The 22,702-nt window shown below is 34.8% G+C and overlaps 1 protein-coding gene across 3 annotated transcripts in view; it reads right to left on the bottom strand.

The window, feature by feature from the left end:
- The window catches only part of TNPO1 (transportin 1), a 96,164-nt gene that overhangs the window by 6,284 nt on the left and 67,178 nt on the right, over positions 1 to 22,702 (bottom strand). For 2 of the 3 annotated variants that reach the window (XM_047087829.1, XM_047087846.1), the window contains exons 10-24: positions 22,374 to 22,434; positions 21,658 to 21,826; positions 17,913 to 18,065; positions 16,970 to 17,195; positions 14,713 to 14,884; positions 13,175 to 13,261; positions 12,399 to 12,506; positions 12,108 to 12,266; positions 11,940 to 12,027; positions 9,572 to 9,670; positions 9,264 to 9,359; positions 6,337 to 6,412; positions 5,356 to 5,455; positions 2,889 to 2,963; positions 1,725 to 1,867 (exon numbers count right to left, since the gene is read on the bottom strand). In XM_047087829.1, coding sequence (XP_046943785.1) covers positions 1,760 to 1,867; positions 2,889 to 2,963; positions 5,356 to 5,455; positions 6,337 to 6,412; positions 9,264 to 9,359; positions 9,572 to 9,670; positions 11,940 to 12,027; positions 12,108 to 12,266; positions 12,399 to 12,506; positions 13,175 to 13,261; positions 14,713 to 14,884; positions 16,970 to 17,195; positions 17,913 to 18,065; positions 21,658 to 21,826; positions 22,374 to 22,434 — 1,777 coding nt within the window. In that variant the 3' untranslated portion in view covers positions 1,725 to 1,759. The remainder of the gene's footprint in view (positions 1 to 1,724; positions 1,868 to 2,888; positions 2,964 to 5,355; positions 5,456 to 6,336; positions 6,413 to 9,263; positions 9,360 to 9,571; positions 9,671 to 11,939; positions 12,028 to 12,107; positions 12,267 to 12,398; positions 12,507 to 13,174; positions 13,262 to 14,712; positions 14,885 to 16,969; positions 17,196 to 17,912; positions 18,066 to 21,657; positions 21,827 to 22,373; positions 22,435 to 22,702) is intronic. The other variant, XM_047087837.1, reaches the window with a different exon arrangement.

The following is a 22,702-nucleotide window of genomic DNA, read 5'->3' as shown; positions in this document are numbered from 1 at the left end:
TTAGGAGGCCCTAATGGTGTTTGAACTGTACTAAGGTTACTACATTCAGCAAATACCAGAAAGTAAGTTTTAACACCTGCCTCCTTGATGTTCCTTATTAGTAATTCTTCGGGCCCTATCCTGCTCAGTCATTTCCTATGTTCTCAGACCTCTTGATTTTCCTATTAAAGACACTAGCAGTTTTAACGATAAGCACATTGAGAAATAAAACAGATTCCTAGGAGATTGTAACCAGTGCCTGACAGTGGTCTTCGTAACAAAAATCTACTAACCACTCGTACCAAACACTGGACATTTATTATGAAGACTGATGTAAATTCAGGGTGTGATTAGCCCATCTGTGGAGAAGTACATGCAACACCTTTTCTCTGCCTCTGAAAAAAGGGAACATTATAAAAAAGGCAGGAATAAAGATACTGATCCACTTTTATCTCTAATTAGATAATGAATACTTTCGTCATACATTGTCTTAGAGTAAATCAACTCAGTTAATTCCTAATTGGTGACAGGACAGAGATCACAGAAGATATTAAATCTGAAAAGTCTTTGCTAAAGATTCAGCTCACTGTTCTATTTTTCAATCCTTGATGTTAAGAATCATTCTCATCTATTACATTTTCATGATTTAACATAAAGTGAATTACGCACTTTTCCAAAATGCTAAAGCCACAAAATAGCCCCAAGGACTCAAAACTACAGGGGGATAAGATGCATACAGGGCTCTGAGATATTCCAGAGACTACAAATCCATTTCTACTGCCCTGCAGCTTTGACAACTTGGAAGCTGAAATCTTTCCAGGTTTAAAATCTAGTTCAAAGTAAACAAGCAAGTCGACAAAAACTCCCAACAGAAAAGGTGACTGAAGTTGGTGGACATCTTCTGGACACCAGTAAGTATACTCCTTGGCCCTCCAGTCAAATATGTCTCAGTTCATGTTCAACACCTAAAGAAGGGTATTCTCGTTCCCTGTACTGGTCCATATTCCTAACATTTACTGACCCAACTTAGTGTGTTAAGCAATATACACTAAGTTCTGGCATCACATACAGTTTACTATTTAATCTTCAAAATAACTCAATGATGGAACTGAAGCTAAAAGATCAGGATTATTAGTTCTACATAAGTAAAGAAAAACTTGAGGAACAAGAGTCCAAATGGACTTACCCCTCTACCACCCCAAAGCGAAATACACTCTTCCATTGTCCATTTTAAAACAGTGCTGGTCACATGGCAGGTGCTCCGTAAAATACAACCTTGAAAAATGAATATCAAATATTCCTATCTACTGAGCCCTACACTAGTTCCAATTCTAGTGGGCTTTTCCCTGAAGCTCACAACCACAGAAGTCCTTCATATATCACAGACGATAAATTCATACTTCAAAATCATTTCTACCCTGTGCCAAGGTGAATGTGGGGAGAATTCTTACAGGGCAAAAAATTTAAGAAGGATTACTATGTCGAGTAGTCTAACTAGCATACCAACTTAGATTTCCTTCTACTCAGGACTGAAAGTAAAATCATGCATTTTGTTAACCCTTGCTTGTCAGTTAAAAAAAAAAATTCTCTAGCCTTAAGGATTTTAAATTTCAAGTCTAATATAGCTTAAGAATGTTTTACTCAACCTCTGTAGAAAAACATATAGCTTTAATTTTACTCAGTAGGTTTAGATTGCAGACCTAAGTTTCTTCACCCTGAAAAACTCAAAACTTCTTACAACTTACCCCTAATTATGGGACTGCAGCTTAAGTGTATGAGATTAAACACCATAAAAAGCTGCAAGACGCTCTTTTAAGGGAAGCGGAAACTGGTCAGAGAAACGCCTCCAATTTTCATCCCCAACTTGATTTTTAAATCCATGAAGGATCTGCAAAAAGTGAAAAAAAATCATTAATTTATCACTAACAAGAGAAAAACTCCAATCTTTTTAAAAAATTTTATCCATTTTAAAGCAGTGATTTTCAAACTTTGTTGGTGTATCCTGTCTAAAAGCACCTCATAAAAGGGGCACCTGGGTGGCTCAGTTGGTTAAGCACCCGACTTCAGCTCAGGTCATGATCTCACAGTTTCTGAGTTTGAGCCCCGTGTTGGGCTCTGTGCTGACAGCTCACAGCCTGGAGCCTGCTTCAGATTGTCTCTCTCTCTATCTCTCTCTGCCCCTTCCCCATTCCCGCTATCTCTGTCTCTCAAATAAACATTAAAAAAATAATAAAAAATAAAGGCACCATATAAATTTGGCTTTGGAAAGTTTAGATAGAATTCAGCAAGTGACCTAGTAAGAGATATATACTAAATAAACTCTGACCTAATACAAGAAAGTACAGAACTCAATCAAGGGATAAAATTCCTATGCACATTAAGTTTTTTCAAATTGAAAATATATAAATTTTTGGGTTCACATCTGCAACCACAGTTCACTAATTTCAGTAATAGGTGATTCAAATGTGTAACACTGTATTTCTTATTTTGTTAATGGTTGAGTACTGACTGGAGTTGATCCAGAGGGACACTACCAGAACAACTATATAGATTTAATCCCTGTGTAAAACACTTAAAATTTACTTTGTTCAACAGTTTATACTTCAAATCTCAGTCAGTCATCTTTGAAAATATATGCTGTTTTGTACAGGTGGGATGGGGGACCACATGAAATCAGTGGTATTGCTTCAGAAAATATTTTTGAAGTGTGTACTCTATTGAGTCACTGCTATACCTTAAGAAAAGATCAAGCCAACTTTTTTGCCAAGACCAAAGGTTATATGGTCTACCAATCAATATGGATTCAAAGAGTCCAAGTTTCATATGAAATATAAAAGTAATTTAAACTTTCCAACCAGGATTGTAACAGTACCAAGGTATCTACCATAAAAACTTTTTAGTTACCTTACCTTACAGAACATGTCTCTCAGATCATCTTTTGGGTTAATCCACGATGCAACAGCATCACAAAAAAATATAAAATCCTGTAACAAGCAGGAAACACATCTTAGATTGTTATTTGTCAAACACAGCAAAACATACCTATCACGACCAAATCCTACCTCAAGTTTTTTTATGATAAGGAATTATAAAGGATTACTTAATGGGTATCCCTATTATTCCACCATCGAGGAACCTCTACTCATTCAGTTTATATTGGAATGTAATGCCCCTTTGTATTAGATTTCCTATTCCAAAACCCCAGTCTAATGAGCATCAACAATGGACTGAAAATATTAAATGAACACCAGTTTTAAAAACCTTCATTCAATGAATTAAATATATAAATTGGGGTGCCTGGATGGCTCAGTCAGTTAAGCATCCAACTCGATTTAGGCTCAGGTCATAACCTCACGGTTCATGTGATTGAGTCCTACACTAGGCTCTGCATGGACAGTGTGCAGCCTGCTTAGGATTCTCTCTCCCTCTCTCTCTCTCAAAATAAATAAATAAACTGGAGTAAAAAAAAAAAAAAAGGGGAAATACATAAATTCAATAATCTTACAGTTCTGACTGGCCTAGAAATAATTTAAAGCTAGCTAAGTAGAAGCCAAATAAGCTTGGGAGTATAGAAATTAACAGATCTAAACTTCAGGTCGAAACTTAAAACAAAATGACCAAAAGTTAGAAGAAAAACTAATTATATATCAAGTTATAATACCCAATCCAACCTAACCCAACCCAAGCAAAAAAGAATATCCAATGCTCTATTATTTGAAAGATAATTGGGTTATTCTCACTATGAAAACAAGGTGACAAAAGGTATAGGCTTTAAATGTTTCATTTAAGTATTTTTCAATCTTGACTAGCATACTTCAACAGCAGTTCAATATATAGCATTTAAGATATTGCTTATGTTCTGATGTCAACTATTTAAAATTCTGCTATTAAATTCAGGGCACTTTCTTAAATTTCAAAATTTACCGACTGAAATATGTGCATAAAACACATATTTAAGCAAATAAAATTCCATGTGCCTGAGGATCTGTTTTATTAGAATTATGATTCCTTGTCTTCCAAATATCACTCTGTTGTTAAAAATTTAAACATAAAAAATAAACCTTAAGATATTTTCTTTTAACCACATATAAGTGAAGAATGTAAAAAGCAAAGATTTCTACCAGCTCTTAAACTGGCAGTGATTTCATGACCACATACATATGTGTTAGTTTTAAGGTCTTAAAATGTGAATTCAAAACCAAACAAAAACAACAAAATTCTGATGGGAAAATGTTTCTTTGTAATGTAGTATACATCATATAACTCTAAACACATTACAGATGACATAAAGTTCTTTGGTATTGAGGGGAAAAACCCCAAAAAACAAAAAAATAACCAGAAACTTAATGCCAGGAGGTTATTTTGTAAGTAGGGACCATTTCCAAAAATAGTACAGGCTTATTTTAATACTAGGTTATTGTTTTATGAATGAGAAATTAGTCAAAAGATTTTTTCCATTTCTAACTTTTCAATGCTGATCACCTATATCAATTTGAATCTTATAAACCTGTAATTCACATGTTTCTAAACTTGAACAAACAACAGTCATTAACACAAGACAGGAAATATCAAAAAGTGTTAATTAAAAGATGTTCAAAGCATGTTATCTCTTGGAAATGAAAGGATATTTTCTTGAAAACCCCTCCCATACTTTTCCTTACAATTCATCTGTTGAGGAACCTGGGATACTTAACCTAGAATTCTACAGCCTGCATTTTGTTAATTTCATACACGTGGTGTCAATCAACACATTCCTGTTTTGTGTCTTGCAAATTGACACTTGGGTCCCGAAGTTATCAGACTCCTATCTTATACTTTTGCCAAATAATTTTTTTAAATGCTAAAAATATCTAGATATTATATAAAACTAAGATAAGAAACAAAATAACGATGAATAAATCATAAGCTCTCCAAGTTAAACCAGTTTTAATGTCTAATTCACTATTCTCTTTTGTTCACTACTGAATTTCTAAGTTTAGTTCTAAATAACAGAAAGAGAAACCTAAACTATTTGGGTCACTGTTAAGGGTAGGTATCTGCAAACTCAACAAACTGATATTCAATGATAGGAGGCACGTACAAAGTGGACGTAGATGAAAGACGCTTTGGCTTAATTTGAGACAAGAATCTGACTTTATTACCTCAATCTATTTATTTCATAAAAAAAAGATTTAAGAAATCACAAACAAGCATTACCATTTCAAGATATTAAGAAATAACACATCTTTTTAAAAACATAATTTGTTTTCAGTACCTTTGAAAATATATGTAATATATGGTATGTTTTCATGATTTAAAGCTTTAAAACAGGTGACCCTTTAAAAAGTTTCATTACTCAGAATATTAAAAGTTAAAAAATCTTTATGAACATCTTACTTGGATTACTCCACTGGGATTCACACTGATCATGGTACAAATCCCACGAAATGCTGAATCCTTTTCCTCATTGTCCCTTATGTTTCTCAGAGAAGTGCACCTATTAAATTATAGAATTGAGTTTAGCATTTAAGTAAAAAGCAGGTTCAATCACAATACTAATGGACAGTATTTAATGGAATAAGCAGCACAGTATAATGTTTATATTCAAAGAATTTTCATAAAGTTTAAGTTTCTCATACTTCCTGCATGTTGGGCCCATCTAATCTCAGTATAGTGGAAACCTCAAAATTCACATTTTCTTATTAATAGATTGCATCTATAAAATGGACAGTTGGTTTTTAATCCCCCGTTTAACTATTAAGGAGGGTGAGCCAAGAGTAAATTATTAATTTTTAAAACTGTATTATGACTTGTATTCCATTAAACACTACTAAAAATGACTTGAATTGAAAGATTATCAATCGAAAGAAGCAGAACATAGGATATACTGCCACAATATAAACTATTATTATACAACTTATGGTGTAGATGTTTATCTTTAACATTAACAAGCAAATAAGGTTTTTATACATAACGTAATTTAAACATGTATTTCTTAATGCAATCCAAGTTTTCAAATTAATTCTAAAAAAGAAACAATGCAAAAACCTAAATTTATAGAATTTGCATGCATCTTTATTTTACTGGTGGATATTTAAATGCTTTTCATGTATAATCAAGCTTTTTAACACAGCAAGCATGTGACAATCTTATCCCATGCATCAATTAGTCGTTAGCCACAACATAAAAATAAATATACATGACGATGCTACTGAAAAACCTCACAAACCTGATAGGACAAGATTAGTCACATGGTTGGCAATGATTAAGGATTGTGATTTTTGTAACCCAACTGAAAATATATCTAAAAGTGAGATAGAAAGAGAAAGAAAGAGTGAAGAAAAATGAATTAAAAAAAAAAGATTGAATAATACACACCAGGGTCTTATAAACTGCTGTAGCATGGGGGCCACCTCTTGAGGACAAACGTAACCAAGACGACCAATTGTTATTGCTAAGGTAACGCAATCACGGTTATACACCACCAAACGCCAACCAAGACATGAGCAAATGAGGGGGAAGGAGAAAAAATAAAGAAAAAACAACAAATAACTCAGAAACAGAAACCAACAGAATTTGTGTATGATAATAAACATAAGATTTCACCAGTGCTGTTTATTACCACCCCCTAAAGTAAGGGGCAGCAACATATATGGCATACTCTTGGAAAAAGGAAAACGAAAGGAATTAAAAAAAACTTTAAAGATTGAGAGAACACCAAAAACCAGGATGAATTGCTTTTCTCGCTCAATCAAGTGTGAAGACATTCTGTTAATAAAAAGATGAGCGATTAAATAGATGGATTTAGAGATTCTCCATTCAAGGCCAGTTGAAATTTCAGAATTTAATAATGAAATCTATGTTTTTCCCCCAAGAAATATTAGTAAATGTGAAAGATTACATTTCTGAATTGTTCACTCAAACACAGTTCTCAGAAGTTAAAACAGTTAAAATTTCTTTACTTCTCTGTCTTTTTAAATAAGTGATTTCCAGTCTTTGAAAATCGAGGAACTTAATTCCAATTTAGGTAGATTTTTTTCTGTTAAGATTTCTAAAACCAGTGGACTGATAGCAAATTGCCATATTGCCTAATTTCAAATCAATGGTCAAATTTTAGGTTTTGCAGTAATGCACTAAATGAAGGAATTGGAAGACTGCTGTGTTGTGTCAAATCCCATTCCAATAATCCTCTGATGGTGATAATGGTAACAACTCAGATAATAGCCCACTATTTTCAAACCGTATTTGACAGGAAGGAAATTGATAGTCCACTGTAATGAGGTGATATGTGGACAAAAGGAATAAACAAATAATCTGTCTTTGCTATAAAAGGCAATAGCATAAAATAGATAAGACATCATACTGATTACATGCTAATATTTTACTTAAAAAAAAAAATTTCGAAGTGGGAATTACTCAAACATATTCACCATCAAAATTCAGGAAGTCCTTAAACTTACAAAGAGCTAAAAGAAGTGCAACTCAGAACTGCATTCTGCAATTCAAAGGTACATACATATAAATACATTTATACACAACGGGAAAAAAAATACAAACAGAAAACAAACCATAAGGTGCTTTAATGGTGTTCTCTCAAAAACTTACAGGTTAACCTTTCATAAAAAAAGGGTGGGGGGGGGTAAAGAAAAATGTTTAAGGATTACTTGAAGCAAACTACACAGATAATACTAAAATCCAGCAGATTCATAATGAAGCAAGAGAAAGAAAACCTATGTTCAAAAGACACAAACTATGCAACATTCTCATTAAACAGGCAAGTATGAACGATCCAATGAAACATGCGATAAAGCAGATGATGGTCCATTGAGAAAGTTCAGTGTAGGATATACTAATTGGAAAAAGAGCAAATAACGGCATACACTAAGGAATTGGCTTTATGAAATATTAAGAAAATGGTAATTAAATTGCTAAAATCTATTGACCTCAGTCATTGACAGTGGTTTTAATAATTAGCCCCTGCCCTTTGGATAAGGAATAATGGAAACATTTTCTGCAGCCATTTGTGATAAAATGAATCCACTGAATCTCTTATCAATTTAAGCTATCAACTTGATGAGCATAATCAACTACTTTTTGGTTTACTTAGAGTAGAATCATACTTAGAACATAAACTTATAATAAAGCCAATTTGTAAATGGAGCTGTAACAAATTCACAAGCTGATATCCCACAAGAAACTTTAATATACATTACATTCAACATTTATTTGCTGTTATGCATTCACATTTAAAAATAAATAGGAAGTTTCTTTAGGTTCAACAGTAATTTTATAATGGTAAGTGTTCCAAATCTGAATGTCATGTATAGGTACTGCATTCTAAAGATAAAAACCCGACAAGATTTCATAACCATCCTAATACATACATTTTTGTACTTTACAGCAAGAAAAATCTAATTCGCTTTATAAAATAAACAGTACCCATACAGCCAAACAGCTATATAACTGTTTCATAATTGAAAGATTTCCTTCCATACCAATAAACATATCAATTTTCATCACATTAAAATATAAGCTTTCTATAATTAAAACATATAAAGTTAAAATGCCTTTGAAAACAAATTTCCTTATTTAGAAAACCTTAATTTTAATCTTTATCCAGTATTTCGGTAAAACCCTCACTGGCTATATTTATTCAAATTATCTTAGGTATATAAAAGAAAAGGATGTGCCTGATTGAAAATAAAATTTACACCTTTTATCACTATTAGCAAAAATTAGGGAGGGTGGGAAAAAAAAAATCACCCAGAAATGTGTTCTATAGTATGGAAGGTACTCTTTAGTATCAACATGCTCTCTATAAATGCAAAAGAGAAACAAGCCTCCTGAATAAAAATCCTACAAGGTACTGCCTAAGTTCTCAATTTGAAGGAAAGTATACAATAAAATACAAAATACACATGCCATTGTTAACCAGTTAGCCACTACTACAGTGAAGGATATTTTTGGCCACATTTTTATAGATTAAAAAGAAAAATTACTTCCCAGCTGCCAGTTACTCTCTGAATTAATGTAAAATTAAAATTCATACTGTTCAGTAGTTATTTTAGCTGGGGTCCATTTTAGGGAGTATTAAACACACAGAATAGGAGAGAAGTGTTTTTCAAAGTCTCTGAAAACTGGTTATGGAATACAGTTAAAACAGTACATATCATTACGGAGAATCTAAAATAGCTCTTACTAATAAGCTGGGTTTCTAAAGCTAGCTTTGCTTTGGTTTCTCTACGCATCTTAACCTTAAAGGCAAATAATTTTCTCTTCACCATAACAGTTCAGTCATATGGTACCTGTATTCTCTAACAACGTCTTTGGTGTGTTGGGTCTGTTAATGATTTCTACAAGCTGGTGCAACACCATAGGAATATAAGGCTGCATCTCTATACCTAAATCATCCCCAAAAGAGAAAACAAAAAAGAAAAATTTGAATGTTAAAATATCAATGGAAAATACTTTGCTCCCTCTATTCACTGTGACACAAGTTAATAATAAATATATGTATATAAAATTCATTTAAATTATAAAGAAAAAGCAATTCTAAATATACTAAGGCATCTAACAATTTATACAGTGCTTTTAAAGGGGAAAAAGATCTTACCCATTTGAATGGAGATTTCTCCAATTGCCCATGTGGCATTATTGCAGACTGAAATGAACTCTGGATTTAGGTTGGTTCCCAGTATAGGCATGAAATCAGCTAGAAAAAAAATTTTTTAACAACTATGTAGTAAACTTCTCAACAGTAGTGTACTGTGCTTTAAAGGAAATCTACTAGGTGGAAACTGAAATCTAGGCAAGAAATAATTTCTAAAAGGTATGGAGAGCATTTATTTTAAGAAAGTGAAAGGGGCATTGAACTTTCTATGAAGTAGAAGAGGAAACAGAAGTTTTGGTCTATTTGCGGTATTATTAAAAAAAGGGTTGGTCAAGAAATCTCTCATCATGAGACAGAAAATTCAAATTAAAAATGAGGAAAACATGATACAGCTTTCTTCAAAGTTCATTTTTCACACACACAATTTTTTTTTTCTTTACATCAATGGTTTTGGCTTTTAAAGTAACTTTTACCTTAGTGCTCAGATTATAGTCTCTAAATATCATTTTCCACTGAAAGGAATAAAGGCTATCAGAGAAACATCTCATTGCAGGCTAAAGGCAGGAAATGTACAAAACAAGCCTGGACTATTTTGTCATACCAGGAAGGACTAAGGAGCCCATCTGATTAAGCTCCCACTGCCAGTGATAGGACAATTTGAGCATCATGAATTCATACTGACACTCAAAAAAGAACCAAACACAAACAAAAACTAAACTCTGAAACACAATATAGATACCTGTGGAAGATGCTGGGAATCAATTCATTATTTTGAAAACTGGTAAACAAAGAGAAAGAATCAAGTAATTATCCTGCCTCCCCTATAAGGTTTGTATCTCTCGGTAATATACCGGTATGAAAAAGGACTCTACGTCCGTATTCTCACTATTGAAGAATTAGAGTATCATCCTTTTTTTAAACCCCCAATAAACTCATGGATTTGAGACAGCGTTTCTAAATCTCAGTAATACCAATCATTTGGTCCAGATCATTCTGCTGTGGGGCAAGGGGTGGGAGGGGTCGTGGCAGGGGTGAGGGGCTGGTGAGGGGCAGGGCACTGTATCATGCATTGTATGATGTTTATCAACATCATTTGCCTCTACCTACTAGATATCAGTAACACACCCCCAGTGGTAAACAAAATGTCTCCAGACACTACCAAATGTTTGGGAGGGTCGGGGGTGTCAAAATTGCCCCTGCTTGAGAAACCCTAACCTAGAAAACAATCATAGCTGATTAACACAGAGAGAGAGAGGGAGAGAGAGAAAGATAACTAGACATGGTGTACCTCCTGAAGAAGATACACATCTATATACTCTTAAAAAAAAAAGAAATGAAACCCTTCATACAAGTTTAAATTCATAAAAACTAAATATCTGTAGAACAAGCTTTCCATAAAACAAGAATTGATTACACTTTCATTTAGAGTAATTAGGCTTAAACTTGAGGGTTTAATACAGAATATTATTCAAAGTTCAGAAATATAGTTGTTATTCAAAAGCACAATTGGGAATTGGACGAAACTGGTTAAAGGCTACAAACTTCCAACTGTAAGATAGCAGATCTTAAGAGTTCTCAGTAAGAAAAAAAAATCTTTAACTATATTAAGGCGATGGATGTTAACTAAACTTACTGTGATTTTGCAAATATACATTTGAAATATACCTATTTCAAATCATTATGTCGTACACCTGAAAGTTATACAATGTTATATGTCAATTATATCTCAATAAAACTGGGGGGGGAAATGCCAAAAAAACCCAAAAAAGTGTATCATAAATAAGTATTATTCAAAACATTGGGATACAGAAATGAAAGAAAACCCAAAACCCATTTAATCCATCATTTTGATAGTCAAGTCATAGTTGATGTTATTTAAGGAATCCTTTATTATCATCACAAAAGGCTAAGACAAATGCTATCCTACTAAAATAAAAACAAATCATTATTTACTTTTGACGTAAACCGTTTGAAAAGTTCCCTAGGATATCCGAGAAAGTACACTGTTTTATCATGAGAAAACCTGATTGTTATTATTTTTGATTACCTCTAATCCAAAAAGAGGCTATTCAAAAATTATCCATAAACTGGCATACAGTCCCAAGGCTTCACAGGTGGCATGTCCTTTATACTAAATATTTTTCCAGCTTTTCTCCAGTCACACAAGTGCCTAATGAGCTGCTGTAGTTGATGATGAATTCTAAGGAGCAAGGGGGTTCCCATCCCACCTGCTTCACTCAGAGCACCTTTTACCAGTAAAATGCATGTTTATGAATGTTGGGATTCCATGACATTTCCGTTTAATACAAAAACATAGCTTATGTAAAACTATTGTTAAAAATCACATCACAGCAGTAGAAAATATTCATACCTATACAAGGCTTAACATGCTGAAAGCAAGCTTTCGTCAGGTCACCTAAGAGGGCGAAGGAACTCTGTCGAACTTCTGGCATTTTATCCTACAAGGAATAAGAAGATATTAACCCCAACGTAACACAGAGAATCAGGTCTTAAATAATTTTAATTTAACGAGTCTCACCTGCATGCACTGATACATTAGTGTTAGAATGTTACTTCGGGCTACCAGCTGTTCAATGTTGCCTCCAAGTCCTTCAGCCAGGCCACTGAGTAAATCAAGAGCCACTATCATAAAATCTTTATCTGGAGCCTCATACTGATCTGGTTGAGCATTGTTCAGCTGAAATTAGACAAAGTTTTAAAAGACTTACTTTGAATCAATTACATGAAAAAAATGTGTATACATTATGCCTATCCATAGAAAAATGTTTATGATGCCCGGAGGGCAGATATAAGTATTTTTTAAAAATACCATGGCTTGTGCAAGAGTCTTCTGTACGAGGTTCACACAACGCTGGTACACAGGTTCACAGTATGGAAGGAAACCAGACTGCAGGGCTGTGGCAACTGAAGATAGGCACTAGAAAGAATAAAGTACAGAAGTAAATTTCTGGGTACCATAAAATTATGATAAATGCTTTAGGAGTGTACTCGGTATAATTCTGGTCATTTATTAGCCTGCTCTACTATTCTATAATTAGCAGGTTATCTTTTCAAACCTCTCCTTTGGATGCCAGCCATGGCTTTAAGTTTGCTGCTGGTAAGGGGAAGCCCCCCTCCCCACCCATCAACCAATCAATAAATAAATATCAAACCTCAAGCTGGTCAGAAAGGGTATGAAGTAAAGTCCCTCCTATTAGCACCAAGTCCCAATGCTACTTCACATAAGTCTGAGTATGTGTGTATATACATTACATTAACACATAAAATAATTTGAACTATATTAATTATCATGGTATAGCTCTGTATCCATACAAAGAAATGTAGCTAAATTCACATGACATATATATATATATGCTGATGTGGTAGGATCCATTACGCTTTTTCTATTTAACAGTATTTCTTAGTATGGTTGTAACATAATTAAAGTAAGAGCAGTTACATACTTACTCAGCATTTTAACAGAAATCGTTCAGAATGCAAATGTATTAACATTTTACTTATCACGTACACTCAACACTTCATATTTAGACATGTTGTTTTTGCTGAAACACTACTATTAGAGTAACGGTTGCGAGCTTAGCATACCTCTAGTAAAGGGAAGAGATCTTTATCTTCATCCTTTAACATGTTCCATTTCTGGATCAGTGGAGGCATTAGCATCTGAATATATTCCTATTTATAATGATGAAAAACACATAAAGCTCCACTATCATATGTAAATAAGTCCATTTTGGGTCTATGAAAATTAAAATCCACTTAGAGTAATTGTGTAAAATCATTACAGAATGCCTTGTAAGATTGAGTCTGTTCCTCTTAGCACCTTTAAAATTTTTACTTTCTGCCTTATCTTTTAATTTATATAATCTTACTCTATTCTTAAGTCATCTTCTATCCTTCTTGAAATAAAATACACCACTACAGAAAAATCCTTTGATCAAAATAAGGGATAATTCCTGTAAATTTTATTCTGAATTTTTTTAGTTCTGGAACTTGCAACATGTAATATGGCTCTTGCTGTACAGCATGTTATAAATGATACGTAAACTTACAGAGGCATTTGTAGAAAAAGATCGACAGTCATTTACGTGTCTTTTTTAAACGTTAGAATCCATAAACAGCTAAATACTAAATAAACAATAGTAATCATGTAAACAAGAGGCACAGATTCTAAAGGCTCTAAGACATTCAGAGAAACACTCCCCACGCCCCAGCACACAAAGCAAAACCAACATCAAAGCAAACCCATGAATCAAGTGTCTTGCACCGTTTTAAGTATAACTTATAAACACAGACAATTTCTCAAGACTTCTTATATAGCAATCATAAAGATGTAATCTATTCTTCTGCTGGGAATTTTGATCTATAATGAAACTCTATTATTTTAATCCTATTTAAACAAATCCAATTCCATCACCTTCTTCTTAACACTACTAGAAACAAGAGTTTGGATTCTTAGCCAAACATACCTCCTCTTCTATACGGCTATTTAGCATTTTTAACTTATCCAATTTCTTGTTGTTTTACCTTAGTATATATTCCCCATACCTCTAAGTTCCAGCAAGAAAACACAGACATTTAGATATGGTATCTAAAGCTACAATATTTATGAAGTGGTGGATAGAAAAATACTTGGAATTAAAAGTTGAAATCCTTTATCCCTTTTCTATTTTATAAAAAAATTTTCATTTACTTAAATGAATAAAGTTTATTTATTTATTTTGAGAGACCGAGAAAGAGAGCAGGTGAAGGGCAGAGAGAGAATCCCAAGCAGGCTCTGCGCTGTCAGCACAGAGCCTGATGTAAGGCTTGCACTCATGACCTGTGAGATCAGGACTTGAGCCAGAGTCAGACGCTTAACCGACTGAGCCACCCAGGCATCCCATCCCTTTTCTAAAACGTGCTGGTGCATTCATGTGATATACTGATATAACTTCCACACCAAGAACATATTTATTAATACCATCTAAAAAGTAAAAATACTTGCTGCCTTTTAAAGATATACATTCTTAAAGTAACTAAGTGTTCACATCTCCCCAAACATTTTCATTTCCACATACATGTTAACCTACTGATTTTAACTATGCTAGAATTTTTTTTCTTAATAGTTAAGAACAGATACTCACTGGTTTGTTTAAATGATGTCCTACTGAATCTGCTAAAGTTCCTATGGCATCATAAAGAATGAGCAAGTTCTTATGCTGGTATTTACTAAACGCGAAGACCAGGGTATCAAGTATATAAGCAAGGTAAGGAACAAGTTCCGTACAAGCCTCCTCTTCTAGGGTAGCAAAGGCACTACAGTTAAAAAAAGAGAGAGAGATTACTGCTGTTGTAGAAAAGGAATAGGTTATAATAGAGATAGGAAGCTACCTCTATAGTTTATACAGTATTTACACTTTAAATGCCTATCTCCTTATCTCACCAAAACAGAGGCTTATTTTTATTGTTTCTCCCCCATTTCTTATCATTTCCCTCAAAGAGGCTGTCACCTATGTGCATCTGCTTCACTACAATGGTAAAATCTAAAACTATCGTTAGTTCTTATATTCAGACATTCAGCAAATTTATCTGGTATTTACTATTTAGTCACTTAGTGCTGGGAATGCAGCAAGGAACAATGAAGAAAACAATGTCCCCATTTTCAGGGAGCTTAAATTCTAGTGACCGGTCCAGATGAATGAAATCAGAATTAAAAATGTTAAACTAACTTGCACCTTACCCTTCAGATTACATACCAAGAGTCACAAAATGACATTTTTAACAGTTAGTTTGAGATGTATCGGAACAGAGCATCACGACCTCTTAAATGTTTCTCTTAGCAGGAGAGGGGAAATGGGATGATGCAGATGGTCAAAGGGCACAAATTTGCAATTACAAGAATAAATTCTGAGCACCTAATATATAGCATGGTGACTATAATTAATACTACAGTGTTGTACACTTGGAAGTTGCTGAGCATAGATCTTAACCCTTCTCACCACACAGAAAAAGACAAAGTCTTTGTCAACTACGTGAGGTGAGAGATGTGCTAATTATCTTGATCTTGGTTACTGTTCCATAATGTATATTTTTATCAAGTCATATCACTGTACATTTTAAATATGTGGGTTATTTTTGCCAACTTTTCCTCCACAATTCTTAAAAATGTTGGTCTAAGTTCTACATTATACATCAGAATGCATAGTGCGTTTATTACTACAAATTTACCTTATGTATGGCTTATCTATTAACACAAATGTACAAGAAAGGAAAAAACTCCAGAGTCGTAGTAGTTACCTCAATTTAGACCTAAATTTGTCTGGACTCTTAAAGTATACCTGGCTCTTCACTTCTAAAATTAAAGTTTGTATTAGCTTCTATTCTACCCACTCAGGGATTTTCTAAAATGACAGGCTTAAACCATTTGTTAGTGAAAGCCCCATCTTAAATTATGAACTGTTTATGTATTTCCTTTACAGCACTTGCCAGGAATTATATAGTTATTTAGTATTCTGTACTAGCCTCTAAGTTTAAAGATGGCAGGGAATGTAAACCCAGCATTTAATATACGCTTAACAACTAGTAGAAAGTTTAAAAAAATACAGATTATGTTTGTAGGAAAGCAAATATAATTTGTATCCTCCCCTCACTTCAAAAAAAAGAAAAAGAAAAAGAGTGCTATTCATCACCCAAGTCCCTTTGGTTCAACTTTCTTTCATCTTATTACGAATTAGAGGTATCTCCCAGGTATTTCTGCTTCACATCTGGTAAAGTCCAACTCTACTTAAATTTACACTTTTTCAACAACTGTTTCTTCTTATAAACAAAGTCAACAGTAAAGAAATTCTAATTAAAAAGTTAAGACCTACAAATATGTCAGGCCTTTTTAGAACACAAAGGTTTGTCGCAGAAAACTGGAATATTTATAGTAATGAAACTAACTGCTCATGTGATATAAAAACACAGCTCCAAACATAACCAACAGAGTAGCTACTGGGGTAGATTCACTAAGTGACAGATGATACGTGACTGCACTGTGGGACTTTCTATGGAGTTGTTGACCTTTAAACTAATGATGTGAATCTACCCAAACTTTTGTTATTCCTTCAAAAGCAAGACTCCCAACATCACCACTCCAGGTGTCTGTGAGAATCAGGGTAAAAGAGAATTCTACTGTTATCAAAGCCACTGAGAAAAAAAGAATGAGTTGAAGAACCAGCAAAGAATGAGGTCTAGTTGCTTTATATTTGAATTTGCAAAACCACCAGGTAAAACCTATAGATGACAAAAGCTCCACTAATGGTTTAAAACTAACATTCCATCATGGAGTTGATAATTAATTTCTCACTGAAATACCCACTCGAATGCCCCACAATGAACACTGTTATGGATTTGTCCCACCTGCAGGCAGCTTCTTGTACTCTCTTGTTGCTGTCCAGGATTCGCTTTAGCAATTCTGTCATTAATGGCTTCAGGTACGTATCGGGGGGCTGGCTGACTACCCAATGTGCATAGCGGCTAAGAGTCCAGCACGTTATTGAACGCACAAGAGCCTTTTTATCAGAGAGGCACTGAATAAGGTGAGGAATGAGCTCAGGCAAGTATGGAATCATGCCTTGCATGCAACCTGGAATAAAAAGTAACAAATATTGCAGAAAGTGCTAACATTCGGTTACAATTATTTCAATTGAATACTAAAATCATACAAGCATCCATCAAAAACACTCAGATTATCTCCATTACAATAAATATACTATAATAATCTGTTCAAAATTAAGGAAAAAAAAAAAAGGAATGAGAGCTAACTGCTCCTAAGTATCTTCTAGTAGGGTTAGGAAAGTTCATTTTACTTCTGCTACACAAATTACAGCTTTCAGAAGTGCCTGTAAAATACTTCAATTTCTTGTATATACAGGCTTATAGCTAGGACATAATAACGCTTCGCAGAGAATGAGGAGACTCTCCTACCATGTTTCTTACACTTACCTACGGAGAACATGATTTTTCTAGCAATGGGGATGCTTCTGACATTAGTCCTCTCATTCTGTTCCCTTTACTGTAACAGAAGCATTTGTGAACTATCTGGGTGGGGTTAGAGATAAGCCGATGGCTGTTAAAGAATAGTTCACTGTTCAAGGTAAAACTTATCCTAAGATGGCTTCTGAATTCAAATATCTTTTTTAAGTTAATGTAGATCACAGTATTGTCTATTTCACATCAGCAACACAAGAGAGTATGCGAATTCCAGACTGAAGAGTCTGCTTATAGCGTAACACTCTTTAAAGTGGGCCATCTGCATTAGTGCCTGTAAGGACTTCACAGTTCAGTTCTGACTTAGACTTACCTTCAGCAATTGCTCCTAAAACCAAGATGCCAGATTCTTTAACAACCCATTCATGATGAAAAAGTAATTCTTTCAAAAGGGGCAAAATATGTGGCAAAAGCTCATCACGATACACATTTGCAAGAACATCTAGGGCAGCAGCAGAACATTTTCCTAAAGAAATATTTAATTCAAAAATTTTATATTAAACTCTATTATCATTAACTCTATTATCATGACTACTGGTTACATGCATGACACTTTATTCATACATTTACCGTTTCAAAGAATTTAATTAAATAGGACACAGTCTATCTCTATAAACAAGAAATACTTTTTTATGACCAAGAATGAGCAAACTAACCTACAGCAAAATGTGTACATTTATTACTTCTACTTAACATTCTTAGGGCTAGATCATTCAGAATCAAATACATAATGACTTAGCAGGAGGTTAAGCAAATAAATCTGAACAAATCACCAGCGCATGAAGCATAAAATATGCTGGAAAGCACTCTCTCCAGACAAAGAACTATTAGCCAAGGAACTATGTATCAATTCAGATTTCATTTAATGCAATAATTAAGAAAACAAAATGGTAACAAAAATTAAGTATAAAATTTTTTTCCCAATGTGATTAGGCATACTAAATAGTTGATCACAAACTGTTAAACAATAGTAAAATCCTTTTTTAAAAAAGGCTGTTAAACTGGCTACAAGTAACACCTTACATAACAGTAAGAGTCTTAGTTATACTGTATGGCAGAACCATACCAATGAGTATTAAATTACCATGAAAGAGAATGAAATCTTTATATACTGATATAGAATGAGTTATACAATAAATGGAAAAGAACCAAGAGAGTACACAAAATCAATTTCATTTCACTGCTGTAAAGTCAACCTCTTCTCCAGGGAAAGGTATACATGTTTTTTCCACAGGTACACAGAAAAACTTCTGGAAAGATATAAAAATGGGTGGGATGAGAAGGGGAAGTAGTTCCTTTCCCCCAACTCAATGAACATTATTACTTTTATAATGTTATCTACATTATAATCTGAATCCATCCTGCTCCCAGCCTACAGGGATATATTGGGAGGAGGTAGAGTAGCACCTCACTGTGCAGTTTTTTGTACTTCATGATTTGTTACCCTTGGTTAAGTGCAGTCTAAAAGCAGATGATCCTCTTTTTAAAAAAATTTTTCGGGGCGCCTGGGTGGCGCAGTCGGTTAAGCATCCGACTTCAGCCAGGTCACGATCTCGCGGTCCGTGAGTTCGAGCCCCGCATCGGGCTCTGGGCTGATGGCTCAGAGCCTGGAGCCTGTTTCCAGTTCTGTGTCTCCCTCTCTCTCTGCCCCTCCCCCATTCATGCTCTGTCTCTCTCTGTCCCAAAAATAAACAAACGTTGAAAAAAAAAAAAAATTAAAAAAAAAATTTTTTTTCAATGTTTATTTACTTTTGAGAGAGACAGACAGATGCCAAGCAGGGGGTTGCAGAGAGAGAGGGAGACACAGAATCTGAAGCAGGCTTCAGTCTCTAACCTGGTCAGCACAGAGCTCGACATGGGGCTCAAATTCACAAACCACAAGGTCATGACCTGAGCTGAAGTCACAGCTTCAACGACTGAGCCACCCAGGCACCCAATATAACTGTTCTATTTTACTATTATGATTGTTAATCTCTTATGATGCCTGATTTATACATTCAACTTTATCATAGGTATGTATGTATGTACATGCGCGCGCGCGCGCGCGCGCGCGCGCACACACACACACACACACACACACACACACACACACACACACAATAGTACTTAGAGGGTCTGGTACTATCTGTGAGTTTCAGGCACCCACTGGGGGTCTTGGCACATATCCCCTTGTGGATTACAGGGGGCTACTATAATTTGTGGCAGCAGTGAAGACCTCGTGTTCTCTTGTGGGAGATTTGCAGTCCAAGATTAAATATGCCATTAGTACTAGCTATGTTAACCAACTTTGGGCAAGTTTCTCTTTTTGCAGTTTCCTTACCAACCTAAGGCTGTTGTAAAGATTAAATGGGATACACATGCCAAGTCCTTGGCCTAGTGCTGGGCACATTGGGCACTCTAAGGAACAGAAAACTAAATGGGCAACAGAGGAATTAGCATTATTTAACCAAATGAATTACACAGTTCAGTCTGATAATTCATGGATTTAACTGTTTCATCAGTTATTAGAAATCCCAACACTCTGAATTATAGCCGTGGTTCTTAACTAGGCATAATTTTGTTCCCCAGGGGACAATGGGCAATGTCTGGAGACACTGGTGGTCATGACAACTGTGTGTGTGGGGGGTGGGTGCTGCTCCACGTTCTACAATGTACACAACAGCCACCACAACAAAGAACCATGTGGCAAAATGTCAACAATGTGGAGGTTGAGAAACCTTGAACTAGAGCATGAAACTTTAAGGACCAGCACAGAAACAAAAACAAAACACAGGTGTCTAGATTCCTCATTTCATTAGTGTGTGGGGCGGAATGCTGGCTCAATAGATGATTTCGATTTGCAATTAAGTTTGAAAATAAACAAGTTTTAAAAACTTCATTTGTAACTTTGAGAATGAGAAAACAATTTATATTATTTTAGCGTTATCCTCGATAATCAACAGGCAAATTATCATGAAAAATAAGTTTATATCAAGAAAACAGGAAAATCTTGCAGCCAATGTTCCTATTTTATAATGTCAAACAAAATGTACGGCTTTTTGAAAAATGGCAGTTTGAGGTAAGAAGTCTTTAAGAAGCATAATCACATCTACTAGAATGGCTATAAAATAAGTGACAACAAATGCTGGCAAGCATATGTAGAAACCACAACCGTAAGATAAGCAAGATAATGCTGGTAAGAAAGTAAATGATGGCGCCACTCTGGGAAACAGCCTGGTAGTTCCTCAAAAGCTTAAACACAAAGATATACCATATGACCCAGTAATCACACTTCTGTCTATATCCACAAGTGAAAACATATGTCCACACACAAACTTTACATTAACATTCTTAGCATCATTACTCACAATAGCCAAAAGGGAGAACAAAATGTCCATCAAGTGATGAATGGATAAAAACCATGTGGCATATCCACACAATGAATTATTTTTCCACATTAAAAAGAAATGAAGTGGGGCGCATGGGTGGCTCAGTCCATTGAGCGTCCGACTTCGGCTTGGGTCATGATCTCACGGTTTGTGAGTTCAAGCCCCGTGTCAGGCTCTGTGCTGACAGCTCAGAGCCTGAAGTCTGCTTCAGATTCTGTGTCTCCATCTCTCTTGATGCCCCTCCCCCACTCATATTCTGTCTCTCCCTCTCTCAAAAATAAACATTAAAAAAAAATTAAAAAGAAATGAAATACTGATACACACCATAACACGAACAAATACTGAAAACATCCTAAGTGAAAGAAGGCAGTCATGAAGGACCACATATTGTATGATTCCATTTATAGGAAATGTCCAAAATAGGCAATTCCAGAGAGACAAAATAGAGACTGGTAGTTGCTTTGGGCTGGGGGACTGGAAGAAATATGGGGAGCAACCTCTAATAAGAACGGGGTTATTTTTAGGGTGACGAAATCATTCCGAAACTTACTGGGGTGATGGTTCCATAACTCTGAATATACGAAAACGACTGAATTGTACCCTTTAATGAGGGCACTGTACAATTATGTGTATGATTTCTCAATGAAGTTGCTATCAAAGCAGGCAACTGTATTCTTCCCTCTGACTTACTTAGATTCCAGTCAGAAATTGTATCGTCATCATCAATTTCATCGTCATCATCGTCTTCCTCTTCAATTCCATCTTCATCGTGCTGCTGAGCCACTGTCCTCGATCGATGAAAACGTGGCCTTATATCTTGTTCACTATCAGGAATTGTTTCATCTTCTTCAACATCACCCTGTTTTAAGAAAAATTTTGGTAATACTCAAACATCATTATAAGCTAATAAAATGTACATGCATAAAAGAATCAGAATAAGGAGAGATGGTGCCATGCACATGGTTTTGAAGTACACCTCCTCTTTGTTAAGAACCACTCCCCCCCTGTGCAGAAAACAGTTCTGTGTTAAGGGGAGAAGGAACTATCATGTAACACATGTCAGGTATCAGGCACTTTTAATCTCATTATAGTACTGCCTCCCATCAACTGGTATAATCTAGAGTACCTGAATAAGACTGAGATCATATTCAATATACCTTAAACTACAAATAATTTGAATCAAGAGGAAATTTCTCTACTAGTGTCACCATCTGGTTCCAATGAAGTTAGCCTATGTTATCACTCAAATTCATCGTTTGCTTCTCTGCACTTTGCAGCACATTATACGTTAACAGGAAACAGATTTACACAGGGTCTATTTTAAATAAATGTTCTATTAGTCAACTTCAAAGATTCTCTAAGTCAAAAGAAAAAAGCTTCCCTATTTATCAGAAAAGTTTCCTTACCTTAAGAAGGATAATATCTATATCTGAGTACTTCATGCCATTCACTAACACAGGAATCAATCTATAAAGAGAGAAATTCATGAAACAAAGAACTAAAGATTTCATAAGAATTTTTAAGCATCCTTAATGACCTTTTGTATACTAGTAATACCGAAGAGCCAACCATCCCTGCCAGTACTGTCTTAGGGCATATTTTGTGATGTCTGCCCATTTCAAATGACAAGTATTCCTCATTTATATCCCAGGCCTTTTACATACTCATGCATGGGATCTGCTGGATGCAATCTTAGGATAAGGTAGCTTGTCAACAGTGGTTAGAAAAAGAACGA

Source organism: Lynx rufus, unplaced genomic scaffold (assembly GCF_022079265.1).
Source record: "Lynx rufus isolate CCGP_SWC_20201006 ecotype Redwood Valley unplaced genomic scaffold, mLynRuf1.p SCAF_1, whole genome shotgun sequence".
Lineage (NCBI taxonomy): Eukaryota > Metazoa > Chordata > Mammalia > Carnivora > Felidae > Lynx > Lynx rufus.
Note: the sequence above shows the minus strand (reverse complement) of the source record. Positions and strands in the feature narration are given on the sequence as shown.